We start from the raw sequence: 16,680 nt of genomic DNA, 5'->3' as shown, positions 1-16,680 counted from the left end.
AAATTACTTTAGGGGCGTGCTGTGGTGGCGCAGGGGTTAGCACGTCCCACGTTTGGAGGCCTCAGTCCTCGACGCGGACATCGCGGGTTCGACTGCCGTTCCCGGCAACCTTTGCCGCATATCTTCCCCCCCTCTCCTCGCTCTCTTTTCTGTCTCCCTACTGTCGAAAGTATGAGCTACTAGTGCCGCAAAAACTCTTCGGAGAAAAAAATGATAAAGATGACTTTAGACTTATAACTACAACCCCAGTCAATAAAGTCATAATACATAAAGAACATAAAGAGCTCATAAGGGCTCATTGAAACATTAAATCACTTATTTACATAAACCTGTGCTGTGCTGCTGTTGTTGCAATTGCTTGCAGATTTAGTAATTTTGTCAGAGTTACAGCTTCTGACATAGCTGATGACATAAACAAAATGAATAACCCATCAATCCCCAAGCAGAGTGTCAGTGCTGCAACATGGTCATTTTCTTGCCAAAGGACTTCTTGTTGCCAAAGCGAGCAGCTGCTTACCCTATGATGACAGATCTGCTTTAAGATAAAGTAGTTTATCATAAAGCAACTTTAACATTTAGACATAGAAAGTGTAAAACATAATTTCACCAACACCACATGACACCGGTTGACATTGGATTTATTAGCCTCCCAGTTTACTGTAATGGCCCAAGTCCAGAACAATTTATGACAAGAAGATCCGCATCTATCTATTTGGCCACAGTAGCTTGACAACTTTCCAGGCAATGTTTTCATTAGCAAAGCAAAGTCCCTTTGGTTTGCAGCAGTCATAATGTTTATAGTCTGTTCAAAAATGTAAAAATGAGGTCAAAGTTGTAAGGACCAAAGTTGGCATGACAATGGGGGACTCCTTTCTGTGTTGTGTCTGTACAAAGGAGTAATGTTACACAGGCTTCTTTGCTCTCACACAGTGACAGTAGCCAATGATGTTTCTACATCAACGTCTATGTTTATTTATTTATTTATTTTTTAAAGATATGTTACTTGTCTTTTTATAGTTTCTATTGACCTGATTTGTGTGTCCCTTGCTGTTTATATGTATGTGTGCACACCTGGTGGCAGAGTTTTAACAAAAAGTTACATTATGATTGATTTCAGTGTCAAAGCTATTTAAGCATGTTCACAAAATTGCAGAATTTTTGACCCTTGACTGTTTTAATTTCACTGCCTCAGCAATCATACAAAACTGCAATTATTCAGTTTATTTAAAACTTTGTACAAATAATATTCTTAAAAGCATATCAGTAGCATTTCACTCTACTGGAGAATATTTAACAAATCAGTTTTTGCCATAGATTCTCAACTGGATTTGACTGAGTCATTGTAGCACATGATTATGTCTTGATCTAAATTACTCAGTAATAGCTTTGACTGTGTGTTTTGGGTTGTTCATTTGTTGGAAAGCCGACATCAGCCTCAGTCTTAAGTCTGTTGCAGTTTCTGGTTTTTCCACCATCTGTCACCATCTCTTTTCCAAGATCCCCTACTCTTTTTGAACAAAGACATTCTCACACCGTTAAGGCCCCCGCACACATTAATTTATACACTAAACCAACAGTATCAAACACTTGTGGTGTACAAGGGAAATTATACTTTTTGTTGTGCAAACATAAAAAGGTGGGATGCCCATATCTATTTAGCCATCTTTACTCTGGCACTAAAATGACAAATTAGTGCAACCAGTTTTCATAAACCTAATTTCTTCTGCTGGTTATGCTCTAATTTATATTAATTTAATTTATTCTTAGTTTAAATTCTGCTGTTCTCTGAAGGCCTCAGGGCAACCTGTCAACAGGAAATCTCTTTACTATGTCTGCAGCACTCCAAAATTCGTGATGAACAGGTTGCCATTGTTAAAACAACGTGGTCAGTTTCTTTTTGTAATCTTCCACAAATGCAGGAAAAACGAATGTTGAAGAAGGTTTTGTGGCCAGATGAGAACAGAACTACCTAAAAAATGCAAATTGTGCTGAAAAACTAATACACATTGCCCTGAAAACATGATCCCTAAAATGAAATGTGACGGTGGCAATATCATACAATAAAAGTATGCATCCAAAATAAGTGTATGTGAATTTCCTAGAGGTTGTTTCACCTCATGTAAAATAAAAAGTTAGAATTTCTAAAATGTTCAATGGGATTACCCATTGAATATTTTTGAACAGAGCAGAAACTCTCTTAATCCAAAATGGCATTTTGTAAATTATACCGAGTTTGTTGAAAATAGATAATTAACTATCAGTTGTGTTATCCCACACAACCAAATGTTATTTCAAGGCATTGCTTCACTCTGATTTCTACTGTTGCAGTAAGGAGTAACACAAAACTTGACATAAAAAGTAGACTTGCTTTTCCAGGGCTGAACAAAAGAATTATACATTTGATTTGAGTATTCTTTTCTTCATTTATTGTTTGTCTTTCAGAGTTCAGCAACCTTTGTTTTAATTGTAGCAGACACTCATGCATGCAAAAACACATTCATTAAGGTAAAACCAAATAAATCATCTGACCCAGATTTCTTCTCTCTTCCTCTACCCACAGCCGTCGCCCTGTGAATGGTGCCGCTGTGAACCAAATAACGAGGTACACTGTGTGGTGTCCGACTGCGCTGTTCCAGAGTGTGTCAACCCTGTTTATGAGCCGGAGCAGTGCTGTCCCATCTGTAAACATGGTAAACATTCATCTTGACATTCTCAGGAAATCGGTGCGCATTAGATTTCTTTAGAGTTATTAGGTTTACATTACACCAGTGAGAGCAAGTTTATCTACAGCGTCACCAGATGATTTTATGCCCTTAGAAGATGAGGACGTAATTGATGTTTTATGTATTAAAATTATTACCTTTGGCCCACAAGACACTAATGAGCAGTACTAGTTTTAATTATAAATGACACGCCAAGCAGAGTAAACATTAGCCCATTGATTAAAGGCGACGGTACGAAGGACTAATGGGTCCTTGGAGGGCTTTTCATCTGCAAACGCCCAGGCGCCCTTGTCACATACAGCCAATCTCTAAATTAGAATTATAGGATTCCAATGGTTCATTGACTATCTGCAAGGCGAGGTGGGTGGCTTCCCTTAGCACGTTCCAATTCCTGAGGGACAGATGGCACTTTATGACTAAAGTCAAGCTGTTGGAAACATCGCACGCAAAGGGCACTTTGGGTAATATCAAATTCATAGCATGAACACAATGCTGCATTCATAAAGAGAATGCATTTGGAACTAAAGTACATGCAGTTGACCTGAATTTCATCAAGACAGTGCACAATTCCTTTTATACCAAGTTTTTTTGTTTATGTCCATTGTATACGTATAGTAATAATCAAACATCTTTTCTCACACAAAAACACCTACAGTAACAAGGCTGCCGAAGCTGCTTGAGGAGATCTAATTCAGCCTGACAGGACACAATGACACCCTTGGCATTTCAGGGAGGGCCTGCTGTTTGCAGGTGCCCCAAGGGTGTTTGGTCAGTCTCAGGGATACACATAAATCTCAATACAAGTGGAAGGCTTGGGGATGTGAAGAGAGGACAAAGAGGGGGTGATGTTTAGCTCTCACTTCTGGGCAGAGAACAAACAAGTGGGATGAAGAAATGCTTGAGTCAAACCACCTGTCAGGGTGAGGCATGCATTTTTCTAAATAATCGCACTGCTGTCCAAAAGAGCTCAGTGAATTTTTTTTTAATTTATTAATTTATTTATGTATTTGGCAGAGTGGAGCAAGACGCCCATGTATTATTTTTCCCTTTTTTATTGTTCTGAGCAATATTTATGCATCCTTTACTATTGGAGATTTTTACCTTCTAGTTTGAGACCAGTCTGAGATTTTCAAAGTATTTTTCAATAAAATGTTTGCTTGTCAAAATGTTTCTCTTGGCTTTGTGGCTGTGAAGAGGCAAGAACATCATAGGATTCTCATAATACAATAACATGTAATTATACATGGACAAGAAATGAAAGTATAAATGTATAATGTTATCTCATACCTTTTGTATAATAGAAAGCAATTAACACTTGGTGACATTGCTATTTTCTGGTACTCTTCATTGTACAATTTTTACTGTTAATAATTTTTTAATTACCTTTCCAGAAGCCTGTAGAGATCATAAACATTCAGGCTTGGGTCCCTAAAGAAAAGAAACAAAAACTGTCAATAGTTTAACCCACTGATTTGATGATAAGACATCGCAGTGGGTCCAAGAATCATCCTTGTGGGACTCTTCTGCTAGTAATGATGCCGAATGATTAGAAACAACTAGTTTCAGAAAAAAAGAATAATGTTATGAAACAGCAGCGTATGTTTTATCACATCTATTTTATCACTTATATTAGTATAATGTTGTGAAGATAATGCTGAAATCAGCCCAAAGCAGAAAGGTCAAACCATGGGTTGTTTTAGAAATGAATGTCACTATATATCAAAATCTTTATGACAAAATTTTTAATGGAAATGTCGGTTAATGTGACACTACTTGGCAGCCTCACAGAACTCACTTGCATAATTTTATATTGTAGTTATTGGAGAATCAAAAGGCACAAAACTCAAATATATGAACAAACAAATAAAGAGTTTATTCAAATAGGTGAATAAACTCTGATTTCAATGATTAAAGCTTACACTGGGTTGTTGGCATGGCACCAATTGCTCCATTGGTTGTGGGGGGGGGGAAGCCATCAAAGAAAAGCTCTCAGTGTTGTGAGGCAATGGAGAAGAGAGACTGTATTCAATCTAGACTGAAGAGGTGATATCAGTCAAAGATAATCCGTAAAACAATGAGAACAGAATTTTCTAACAGAGCAGACTACACAATGCAAAATATATAAAATATAACCTGTAAAAACCAGGAACTTTATTTACCCTCAGCGAGTAAAGGACAGATCCAGGGCAGGTGTGACAGTTAGCAAATTGGAACAAATTAGGTGTGAAGGGGGAGCAAAAAGCAAGAGTAACATGAAAGAAAAGCAGGGAACATGCAATAAAAATGAAGAGCAATGACAAAAAAAGTAAAATAAAAAAGGATTTTATGAAAACAGATCCAGACAAAATACAATTAAACAAATGAGCACATTTATTCTTGTATTAATTTACAAGAATTAATAATACATGGTGGGCGGTAACCACAACATGCAAAACAAATACAATTCCTCTACTTTTCACTCAAATTAAAGAAAAAAAGATGTTGGCATTAGTAAATATTTGAACAAGAGGAGAGTTATTACCCTATTTGGATTGCTGTAATCCTACTTTATCTTTGATCTATAAAACAATAGACCCTTGCCTGTATGTCTCACTATATAGACACGGCTTTGATGACTAAGATGGAGCATTTGAGCACATCTTTTATTGTTTTCTTTTTAAAAAAAATATAACTTATTGTAGAAAAGTAATATATTTACTAAAGTAGTTTGAGTGTGGACATTCAGCAAAGGTCGGGTAACTATGGAATTATTCTGTTCTCACAAATTGGCAACAACTGATGAGCTCTTAAGACCAGCGATCGAACATCCTTTGTGGAGGAAAACAGGAAGCTGAAACTGTGTTTTTGTGTCCCTAAGCCCATCTGACTGTAAAATGTTAACACTTGGCAGCAGCACTGGTCACACTCATCCCACATCAACCTCAACTGAGTTTGTCCTGTAACCTGTGCCAGCTGTCTAGAGGTAGATCAATGGGAGTTAAGACTTGGCAAGCACTTTCAGTGTCTCCTCTAAGCTCAGATCAAAGGGACCTTTACCAGGTCAACATCCTCCAAACAACTACCGAATAAGATAGAAATTATCTATGCTAAGTCATATGAGGAAGATGAGAACTCCTAGTAGACTTTGAGTTCTTTTGGCTTACTGTTCAGGGATACTTTCTTCATTTCCACCTTCTTTTTCCAAATATTACTTCAGTTGGAGAAAAACTATTGGCCTGTTAGACTGCAAAAATCTCATATTTCTTAAACTATTTAAAAACATTTAGAAGAAAGCACAAACACAACATTTTTATCTGACATGGACTAGGACTAAAAGCCTTGAAGTTTATTTGTGGCTAACATTATGTAGTGGATCTTGGACGAGCGTTACAGAAATAGACATCCCTAAATAGCTGCCACAGGAGATTCAAAAATTTATGAAGCTTGCATGACAAGAATTGAAACACAGAAATGTTTTTGAAGAGGGAATAACATTATAAAATGATGTAAATCTCCACAAAGTTAATTTTACATAATATCTTGCCTTTAAATTTGCACTTGAATTCAAAGATTGTTTATTCACCTTGATTTCTGAAGTCATGGTTAGAGCAGAACTATGATGAGGCCTGATGGATTACAAATATATATTTTTTAAGTTAATTAGTATCATATAGTTTTTATACCACAGTTTCAAATAGAATGACCACTTTGTGGGGTGTATAACTTTTTAACAGCTTGTCAACATAATTAGTGAATCAACCAATCATGGCTCTTCAACTCAATGCATTTTGCTGGTGCCAAATGACTGGTCAAAGTTTTTAAAAAATGCCAATCTATTTTTACACAGGGGATACACGGGGATCTCTAAGTTTGCAGAAAATGACCCACAAAATAGAAACAAAATAACATCAAGGGAGTTTTATGTACCAATGACGTCAGAGGAGAATAAACAGATTCCAGGTTCCAGATGACAGAAAGGTAAAAACTGCTCAACTGCTCCAACCTCTCCTTAGAGTTAAGGTCTGCAGTTCACCATCTCCGAATACAAGATGTCTTAAACCTTAAAGCGGAGGGGCTGCAGTAGCAGCAAAAGATAACACCAGATGCCTTCCTGTTTGCTAACCTGAGGAAACTGAGGACTCAGTTCACTCAAACCCATCAGAATTGAACAACAGATTGGAAAATAAAATGTCTCAAAGTTCAATTAGTCTTGATTTTGATAGGGTCAAAGTTTGACCAAAAACATGAAAGCACTGATCCATCCTGCTCTGTTAACAGTGTGATGGTGATGGTGGGGATATTTTATTGGCACACTTTAGGTTTTTTAGTATTAAATGAGCTTTTTTTAAGAATCAGAGACTCCCTATCTACTGCTGCTGACAATGTCCCTCCCTTTATGTTCAAAGCTTACCCATATTCCAAAGGCTTCAGGAGTATCTTACACAATGTCTGAGAGCTCAAACATAAATAATACTGAAATTCATTTTAGGAGTATGTCATAAAGTGTTCTCTATTAACCTCCACAGCCACCACATCTTAATCCCAAAGAAAACTTTCTTCAGAAGAATATTTCTGACAGCTGGCTTAATGTAAACCAGAACTAATTAAAGCACTTCTATAGTTAAAGTGCAGTCCAACATGGTATGAGCAAGATGTAGCTAATAAAGTGGCCAGTGAGTGAAAATCTTTTAGTTTTTCTAAAATGGCTGAAATTTCCTCCTCCAATTTCCAGACATGTGGCAGGTACACGGACACCATGTAACTTATCCAGCTGACAGCCATTCACACCTCTCACATTAGATTATCTCACAATAAATCAGTTTTATTGGGACACTAAAATGACTACTGGCCCTGAAAGAGACTTTGTCTTGAAGAGTTATGACACATTTTGGGTTTTTTTTATAGCAAGTTGTAGAGGAGTCGTCAGTCATGCAGGTTGTACAGAGCTGAATGCTGAGAGCAATCTCAAGTGACTGTCACGCCAATTGAGCTGTTCATTACTTTGTTTAAATGAGTAAAACTAGGCAAATTCTGCAAACCTTCCACTTATTTTGTCCTGAGACAAAATAAGTGGAAGGAGAGACACCGTCAGTTCTCATTTAGGAATGGAAAGAAATAAAGCAAATAAGAAAAGTGCTTGGTTTTTACCTGTAACATTATGCAGGTGCAGCAGATTTAGCCTACAAGAAAACATTGTAATCTTTAAACAGTATCTGCCTCTGTACCAGCTCAGATTACCAAATACATGGGAATAATGTGTGTTCCAGTGGTACACAAGCACATTTTAAAAAGGAATCCTATCAACAAGATGGAATCTACAAAGGTAAATCCTACTGAGCTTTAAGGATAAATCAGATGTCAAAGTTAATCTGAGTACTTTATTGCCTTGCAAGTCTGTTCTTGCATTTGTAGGAGAAAAAAAAAAGAAAACTATAAGGAATTCTGTGGCTCTTTCATACAGAAGTGAAGTGATTAACACCAACCCTCCCTCTGCCCTCTCAAAGCAGCTTTCTCTCTCTTCCTCTGCCTCTCTTTGTGCACTCCAGCCTCTCAGTGCTGCCAAGCCAGCGCCTGGCAGGCTCCTCTGCTCGTGGCGCATTAGGATGCAAAGCGCTCCATGTCGAGGGAGAAGGGGAGACTAACAAAAGCGCTTTAGTGTTGCAAAAACAAGCCCATCGGTGCGTGCCTGTGAAAAGATCTGTGCGTCTGCTCTGACTCCCTTAACTCCCCCCAGTTCTCTGCATCACTCCACCACCCCTTCCTTCTGCAAAGAGAAAGCTCTCGGGGGAGATGCATCCATTTCTTGTCGTTCTCACTCCTCGTTTCCTGTGTTTCTACCTTCTTTTCCCTCCCCCCCATTCCTTCTCATGCGGCAGGTCCAAATTGCTTTGCCGGAACGACGATCATCCCAGCCGGAAAGGATGTAAAGGTGGACGACTGCACCATCTGCCGCTGCCACAACGGAGACTGGTGGAAGCCGGCGCAGTGCTTGCGGCGGGAATGTCTCAACGGCCAGTCTTCATAAAGAGAGACTCCACTGCGGATGGTGAATAAACTCAGGCGAAGCTCTGCCTACTGCGCCATTTTATATGATTGGCAGGGCATGAGCACAATTCCTACAAAAAAACAACAACAAAACATCAAAAAAACAAAGAGTAAAAAGAAAACAAGAGACAGTGTAGAATTAAAGAGACGTTCTCACGGACTTCACACAAGTACAACATTTTTGCCAGTGAGAAGATAATGGGACTTGTCTCACGGCTGTTCCAGCCCTGCAGTTTTACTCGGCCTATATATTTTCAAAAGTTATCTCTGCTGCTTTCTCTCAGAAACTTTCTAAGCTTCTTGAACTCTTTCCTATCCACCGGCAATGTTGAACTGCTCATGTCAATTTTCTGTATGTATGTCTTCAGCTTGTTGTTACTATGTGTTCTTCACGGCCACGCTGGTGTTGTAAAGTTTGAACAGCAAGAAAAAAAAAAAAAAAGAAAAAAAATTGAAAGCACACTTTACTGAGCTTTTTTATGTTCTCCTGGTTATACTAGGATTACCACTGCAGATAAACTTGAGCTCCCCAACTTCCCTCCGAGAGCTTGTTTACAAAAGGCACATTAACGTTTGTCTTCATAAGACTTTTTAAAATCAATGTGGCTGTTGCTCATCTATACCCTGCCATTGTGATATTTCATAAACCACAAAAATCCTAAGATTTTTTGCTTTATAAGTATCCCGTTACTTTGTGCCATGTCTCTGTGTAAGAGCAGCACAAACTGAGGAGGTTAGCATTACCATGTGTAGCTGAGGCGCAAGCAAGATGGCAGCCACTGCAAACCTTTTGATGAGCAGAAAGCTAGTCTTTCCTGACCAACTGGTTTCTTTGTTTGTTTTTCTTTTCTCCGAGATGAAGATCTGTCAACTAACTAGCTGCTTGAACTTGTTATCAAAGCACTTAGTGAGCCAAGAGCAACCTGCTTTAATTTTCCTTAATCAGGAGTATTCTGTAATAAATCATCCAGCTGGGTGCTTGGCAAAGCCTGCTTGCTGGGCACATTTAACATGAACCGGCACACAAAGGGGGGGAATCTGCACATGGTGAAGCGCTTTTTAGGCAGCATTCACAAGTGTGATGTCCATGTGACGATACAGCCGTGTCATTCATCCACTATCTCAAGACAGTTTGTTGCTCTGAACTCACTGAGGCGCATAAACCACATGCATAAGGCGCGCTAAGATACAGAGCTCTAAAATGTAACACTGATTATGTCACACATTTTCACTCTGTTCTCTCTTAAATGCATCAGAATGTCTCAGCCAGTGTAGAGCAGCTATGTGGCCATCGCACTGATAAACAGCAAGGCGGATATATTGAAGCACCATAAACATAAAATCTTTCACTTGATAAATACTACTCATTAATCCAAAGGTGATTTTCCATATGCTCCCGCCATTCATCACAAGGATTTTTTTCCCCGCGTTTCAAGAAAATCTGTTTCCGTTAACCTTTTAAACCCCATTCCTGTGCAGTGATGGATGTGTTGCTTAATAGCAGCTTCTAGCCCTCTGTAATGAGACAGCAATGAACAGAGGATTAAAGACCTGTGACTAAAGAGGTATGTCACCTTAAAAGGCATTAAAACTAATTTTGGAAGGATCCCAAAGTATGGATATCTGCTGCATGTCTTGAAAAGTAAATTGGTTAAAGTTCAGTTTTGAAGAGGCTGTTTGGAATCTTTGAAATTTATGTTTCAAGGTTTCAAGCAGTTAATGTCTTACCAACAGCAAATAAATATCTTTGCATCGTCATTTAGTGTAAACCCATATTATTCGGTCACAGACCCAAGATCAAATTAGATCACCTTTGTATAGCAATTGTCAAAAAAACAGATTAAAGTTTATGTAAATGTTATTTTATTTTATGAAGCTTTTAATTGTTATCATCACTCTTGCATTATATGGCTATTTTCACAAAAGCCAATGAGTATTTATACAGGAAATGAAGGAAAGAGATTTGGTACCACCAATAATGTTCCCACATGAAATGTAATTAAAAAAAAAAAGTATTTCTGGTCTGCGTAATTACCTAATAGTAAAGTAAGTCCTGTAAAATGAATGTAAAAATGTTCACTTAAATTTATGTTTTTGATTTTTACTGTAGTTCTTAATATTTTACAAAATATCACTTACACAAATTATTATAATGGCGAAGTTGCTTTAGTGTTGTTTGTCATGTACTAGCCATTATCTTGAGCCTTTGTGAGCCAATCTGGGTTTACACTAAGTGAAGTTAATAGGTAAGCTTTCTGCTCATAACCCAGTAAAATAACCCTATTTCAAAAATCCGGGGTGCCAACTTAAATCGAGAAGAGATTTTAGGTAAGATTCTTTGAAGAGATCATCAAACTTCCACTGTAGTAATCCAACAAGATATTGCAATAATTTTGCTGTAAAATTATAATTCCTCAGTAATACACACATAGTGTCTTCACTTACTGTGAAACAATAAAATGACATATTATGAAGACAAATAGAGGAACATTAAAGTTTAATTAGGTGGAGTCAATAATATTACTTTTAAAAAATGGGGAATGGAATGTATATATATAATCCTTGAGTTACTTAACCCACTCCCACAGCATGAGAACCAACCTGGCTTTAAAAATACAGCACAAGATGCCATATGCCATTATTTGCACCTCTTAATACTTGTTCTTGAGGTAATTAAGTCCTCTGTGAAATAAAATTCCTCACAACTGCACCACAGGGGATTAATATAGTTATCTAATCCCATCAACTCAAGTTGCACTTAATTTTTGATTTTGAGGCATCGGTTCAGTTGGTCTATGCATTTTCCAATTATCCTTTGTTCACAGATGCAGACATCCCAGGGAAAATAGCTGGTGAATATGCTGTTTCTCTAAATTTCCAAGTCTGTTGGAGCTTAAGGCATTGAATTGTTACATGTTAACTTGCTAATACAAAGCCTTCACTGATATCTACAGTCAGTGTATGACAGTCATACTGTCATGCATTCTTAACATTTTAATCAAAATGCAGTAAATCATATCAATTTGAAAATGTGGGAAAAAGGCTAAAATGCCGTCATTTTATACAACTGCATCAAAAATGGCTACGAAAACTTGAAAACTCTTATGAAACAGTATATATCCACTAGTGCTTAGGATACTAGCATTGCATCCTAAGTACAAAGTATTTAAACTTTTCCATTTTAGGAATCAGCTAAAATTGCAGACTGACTTTTTCTACAAACTTTCACAGCAATCTGTGTGACTTCAGATAACAATACTAACACATAACTTCACACATATTTACTTTTATAAAAATGCCATGCTATCTAAGAGCAACAACAGAGTTTGAATCATTTTCATCTTTTAGCTGCTTTGATTTATCATCTTTCGTTGTGCACAGACAGAGCTCATCTATCTGGTGAGAGGTCTGCAGGCTCATAAAGCAACACTGACATAAATGGTTTATCAGCTGCACCCTCTGTGCTCCAGACATTTCAGAATTATGAAAGGAAATTCATTCATCATAATTACTTTAAATGCCATCTAATTATTCAGCTTTTATATGTAGGGAGAAAAAAAAATGTTAGAATTACTGGTCAAAGGTGAGACTGACTGAACAGAAAGAAAGAGAGTTCAAACTGACAGCACCACATACTGTATGGACGGGACTCAAAGGCTACGTTGCCACCACAGATGCCTTCTTGCTACTATTCCAGATAAGATTCACAAAGTGTGGCTTTTGGCAATTACACAGACTGAACAGCTCTGGACTTTTCTAAGTGCTGGCTTGTATCGTTCCTCCTTGCTGTGATTTACTGTGATATTTTACCCCCCAAACTATTCATTGTTTTATCCTCCAACAGCCAGTGGGTTCAACACGAGTACAAGGACAAGAGCAGTTCATTCACAGTCGAAACTCAAGAGGCTGGATCTAAAAATACACAAGCATTTGATAAAGGTAAAAAAAATAAATAAAAAAAAGAGAGAGAAAGGAAAAGAAAAAGAGAGAGAATATGCAAAAGTGGTGGATATGATTTGCACACGAAAGCTACTTGATCCTTATTGCAATGTGACATTGTAGCTCACTGTAGTGCTTGCTCTCACAAATGCATTTCCAACGCCTCTGAAGCGCACAGCTTTTAGCAAACTAAATTGGATGAACAATGGTTTCTCATTTTCTTGATATGGTGAGCTGCTCTCATTGCCTGAGCTGGAAAGTAGAATGATAGAAGGTGAAGTGGTTGTCAACAGAAAGTAAAACAGCCTAGACTTTAGATCAAGTGTTGCTGCAAATGTTGGAGCACAGTTGTTATTCAGGTTTCTCTCAGAGAGCAAATCAATCAGGAAACTGTACATTTATAGCTGGATTTATGCTTCATTGCCGTAGATTGGATGCAGAAATGCAACAGCGCCACATTGCTGCATTTGTTTTTTGTTTTTGTTGATTTGAATTTTAAGTAAAGTCACTTGTTAATCACTAGATTAGCTCAGTGGCTTTTTTTTACAAATTACATGGTTAAGCATACAGCCGCAGGCTTTAGTAAAACAAAACACACTACCTTTCAAAAAAGCAGCACATATCTGCTGTTCTCCTAACCTTCCATTACTATTCTCCTTGAAAATACGTGGAAGGACAGATCGGCTGCTCTGTCTGTTTTTGTGGACTTTCTTGCAAGGCAGTTGAGTCTTTTTGTATGTTTGCAAATGTTTTGTTCAAACAGTTCCATCTGTCCTGTCTTCACACTGCAGGCTTGTACATCGGCATTTTGTACAGGTTCCCCCTTTCTGCTTTTTCCACGAGACACCGACTTACTGTAGCTGGAAACTATCAACGATTGTGTTTTTTCCCCTTATTATTTCATTCTGCAACAAAACTGTTAAATGAAGTGTGCCTGAAAACCAACACAGATCTGGTAAAGAAAGATTAAAACACTGTTACTATACAATCAATTGTATTATTCTTTGGGTGGGGGGCAAGCACTAAGGATTTGTTGATAGTGGACTCAGATCATAGGAACATTTTAACTCATGAGCATATCTGATTGTATTTGAATACATGCTCACACAAGTTCAACTGAAATTGAAAAACAGAGTCCAAATTTCAAAGCAATCCTTGGTGCTCCACAAGTTGTTTATATGTAAATATCTTCAAAAGTAAAATGTGTATTCTGAAATCTCAGCTGGAGTAAAAGAAAATGTCATCAGAAATTACAAAATATGTATTATTCATTTAGACAACAAAATATTTTGTTAAATAGACATAAAAAGAAGTGTTATTCAAAGGATGTGTGTCAGTTCTTTTTTCGGTTGTGTTCAGACATGTTTTTTTTTTCATTATTATTTTTTTTTAAATCAGGAGGATGTTTTGTAATTTGTTGCCCCAGATTACATCTTGAGGGACACAAAAGCAACTCCAAAAAACTATACAAAAAAGAAGAAAAAACATAACTTGGAATATGCTTTCTGGACATATCCTACTGAATTCTTTTTATTTTTGCTAAACACAACTACTGGGTCAGTGAACCAGAAAGCAGCAAAACCCTAAGGTATTATGTTTCCAAGGCAGAGGATATCGGAATAAGTAAATAAATAAAAACACACACACAGTCTTGCTGGCTCATGGTTGTAGGAGAGGAAGAATAGGGAGATACCAGTGCTTAATGGTTTTGTAATACTCTCTGAGTTCAAGGGCATTATTCACTGGTTCGTTCTTCCATTCCATTTCATTACAAGCCAGTCTGGGCTTCTATCTCATCCTCCCAACTAATTGCCCTCCTCAACCTCCCACCATGAACAAAAAAGGGGGAAGCAATTTTATGCAGCACATTGCAATCAATAGCAATTAGTCGTGTCCCTTACTAATCCCGCTGAAAATGGTATCTTGGGAAATGGCCAGCAGAGGGTATTTAAAGTGCACATACCTGAACGTCTTTTTGAGTGTCAGGGCTTTATTTTCCTGTTCTACACATAACATTGACTTTCTGTCGGGTTTTTGGGGACCTATTGTCTGCGATATACTAAGCAGACATTCTCAATTAGATAATTATCTCTTTCTCCTATATTCATTTGCAATAAAAAATAATAATCACACTCAAAAAACTGCATGCACACAACACTGAGCAACAAACAAAACAGCCTGCAGAGTAGAATTTTCAGCAACAGATGAAAGTGCTCAAATTGAACTGCACATCGACATGCGCTGATGCTGAGCCTGTGCCGGAGTGTTGTTGTCAAGAGGTGGCAAATTATGATCTAATTCAATCCAATTTCAGCTGATCTAACTGCAGACCTCAACCCAGATCCACGAACTTTCTCTGCAGGGTGGTTTAGCTCACCCGTACAAGGCGGCTTGGAGCACCAGACAGCAACTTTACATCCGATGTTAGAGGGATTCATATGTTTGTTGTGGCCTGGATATATTGTCCTTTGTCTTTGGGAAAAACTATTTATTCTTCAACTGCTGTCAGCCCTACCTGGAAAGATTTTTTGGGTAGAGGGGGTTTAAAGCATATCAGGCATATTATATGGAGAAGCTGGTTGCCTTCATTTGATGACACACATTTTCCAAAGTAAAGGGATATTTTCAAGATAATATTCTAATTGTGTGATTAACTTTAACTCAAGACTGCATTCAACATCAAAGTGCATGTTTGTGTAAAGTTCAAGTACATTTGATCTTCAACCATTTGGATTATTTGTGGCTGTGTATTGGGTGTGGTGTTTTAGCAAATATAAATAAGTGTGTATGATTAGTGGGTATGCGTATGTGAATGGGTTTGTCATATCGGGTTGAATGTTTCTGACAGTGGTGAGAATGGTAGAAGCCCTGCAACACGCAGCACCCAAGAGCAACAGAGGACAGGTGGACAACAGCCTGAGGCACAGAGACACAAGGCACCACCACAAGGTAGCCATACATCTTGCAGAGGCAGGACATCAGTGCAGCATAGCAGCAGCTGACCCCAGGCCAAAGAAGCACAGAATACTGGGACCTGGGACCCACCACCAATTCCCACCGGCCTCGGATTCACAACAAACCCCAGCAGCAAGACTTCACAGCACATCTTTTGTATCCGTTGGTCACACATCAAGCTCATTTCCACCTAGTATAACATTACAACAAAATGGCCCTAGCCACCACAAGGACTGCCAGGTCCCTCAAGTCCAACTGACGGGCCCTCCTGCTTTCACTCACACAAACATAGTGCCAAATCTGTTGATCAACAAATCTGCCAGGGGTGAATACTCCTCGCGTGCCATTAATGGTGTTTTAGCCAACCATTCATTTTAGATTGATCAAAACCAAAAATTTGGATCCTTCTCCATTTCTCCTTGAGTATAACTGTGAACTAACTTAAATGATGGTTTTGGCGTAATGATTTCTTTATCTGTGAGGGGTCTCTCAGCCTATGTCAGTACTAGACTTGTTTTATGATGGATAATGATATATATATTTTTTTACCTGCTGGGAGGCATCTTTAGACACAGAGCCCTTTTCCTTCCTGAAGGCTGGACATCCCCACTGTTTACACTTGCAAATAATAGAAGCGATAAATGTGGCATTTGCAGGCATGTATAAGTCTTTCAGCAATACACAAGAAAAAGTATACTGCTCAAAAAAATAAAGGGAACACTCAAACAACACAATATAACTAAATCAAACTTCTGTGACATCAAACTGTCCACTTAGAAAGCAACACTGATTGACAATCAATATCACCTGCTGTTGTGCAAATGGAATAGACAACAGGTGGAAATTATTTTCATATTTATTTCATTCATTCAGATCGAGGATGTTATTTGAGTGTTCCCATTATTTTTTTTTTAGTAGTGTATATTTATTTTAAGTAAATATAGTTTCAATCCAATAAAGCTTTATAACTTAAATATTGAAATTTTATTTCAATAACTCATTTCACCAAGTTACACAGACTGCATACATTAGACTGGTG

The 16,680-nt window shown here is 37.8% G+C and overlaps 1 protein-coding gene across 1 annotated transcript in view; it reads left to right on the top strand.

Annotated features, from left to right (window-relative positions):
* vwc2l (von Willebrand factor C domain containing 2 like) overlaps positions 1-13,993 on the top strand; it is a 29,688-nt gene extending 15,695 nt beyond the window's left edge. The window contains exons 3-4 of the mRNA XM_055031576.1: positions 2,561-2,690; positions 8,579-13,993. Of these exons, the coding sequence (XP_054887551.1) occupies positions 2,561-2,690; positions 8,579-8,727 (279 nt within the window). The 3' untranslated portion in view covers positions 8,728-13,993. The remainder of the gene's footprint in view (positions 1-2,560; positions 2,691-8,578) is intronic.
* Positions 13,994-16,680: the final 2,687 nt, after the last annotated feature.

Source organism: Poeciliopsis prolifica, unplaced genomic scaffold, assembly GCF_027474105.1.
Source record: "Poeciliopsis prolifica strain line A6 unplaced genomic scaffold, Auburn_PproV2 SCAFFOLD007, whole genome shotgun sequence".
In the NCBI taxonomy this organism is placed as follows: Eukaryota; Metazoa; Chordata; class Actinopteri; order Cyprinodontiformes; family Poeciliidae; genus Poeciliopsis; species Poeciliopsis prolifica.
The sequence above is the reverse complement of the archived record's forward strand: the minus strand, read 5'-3'. Positions and strand labels throughout refer to the sequence as shown.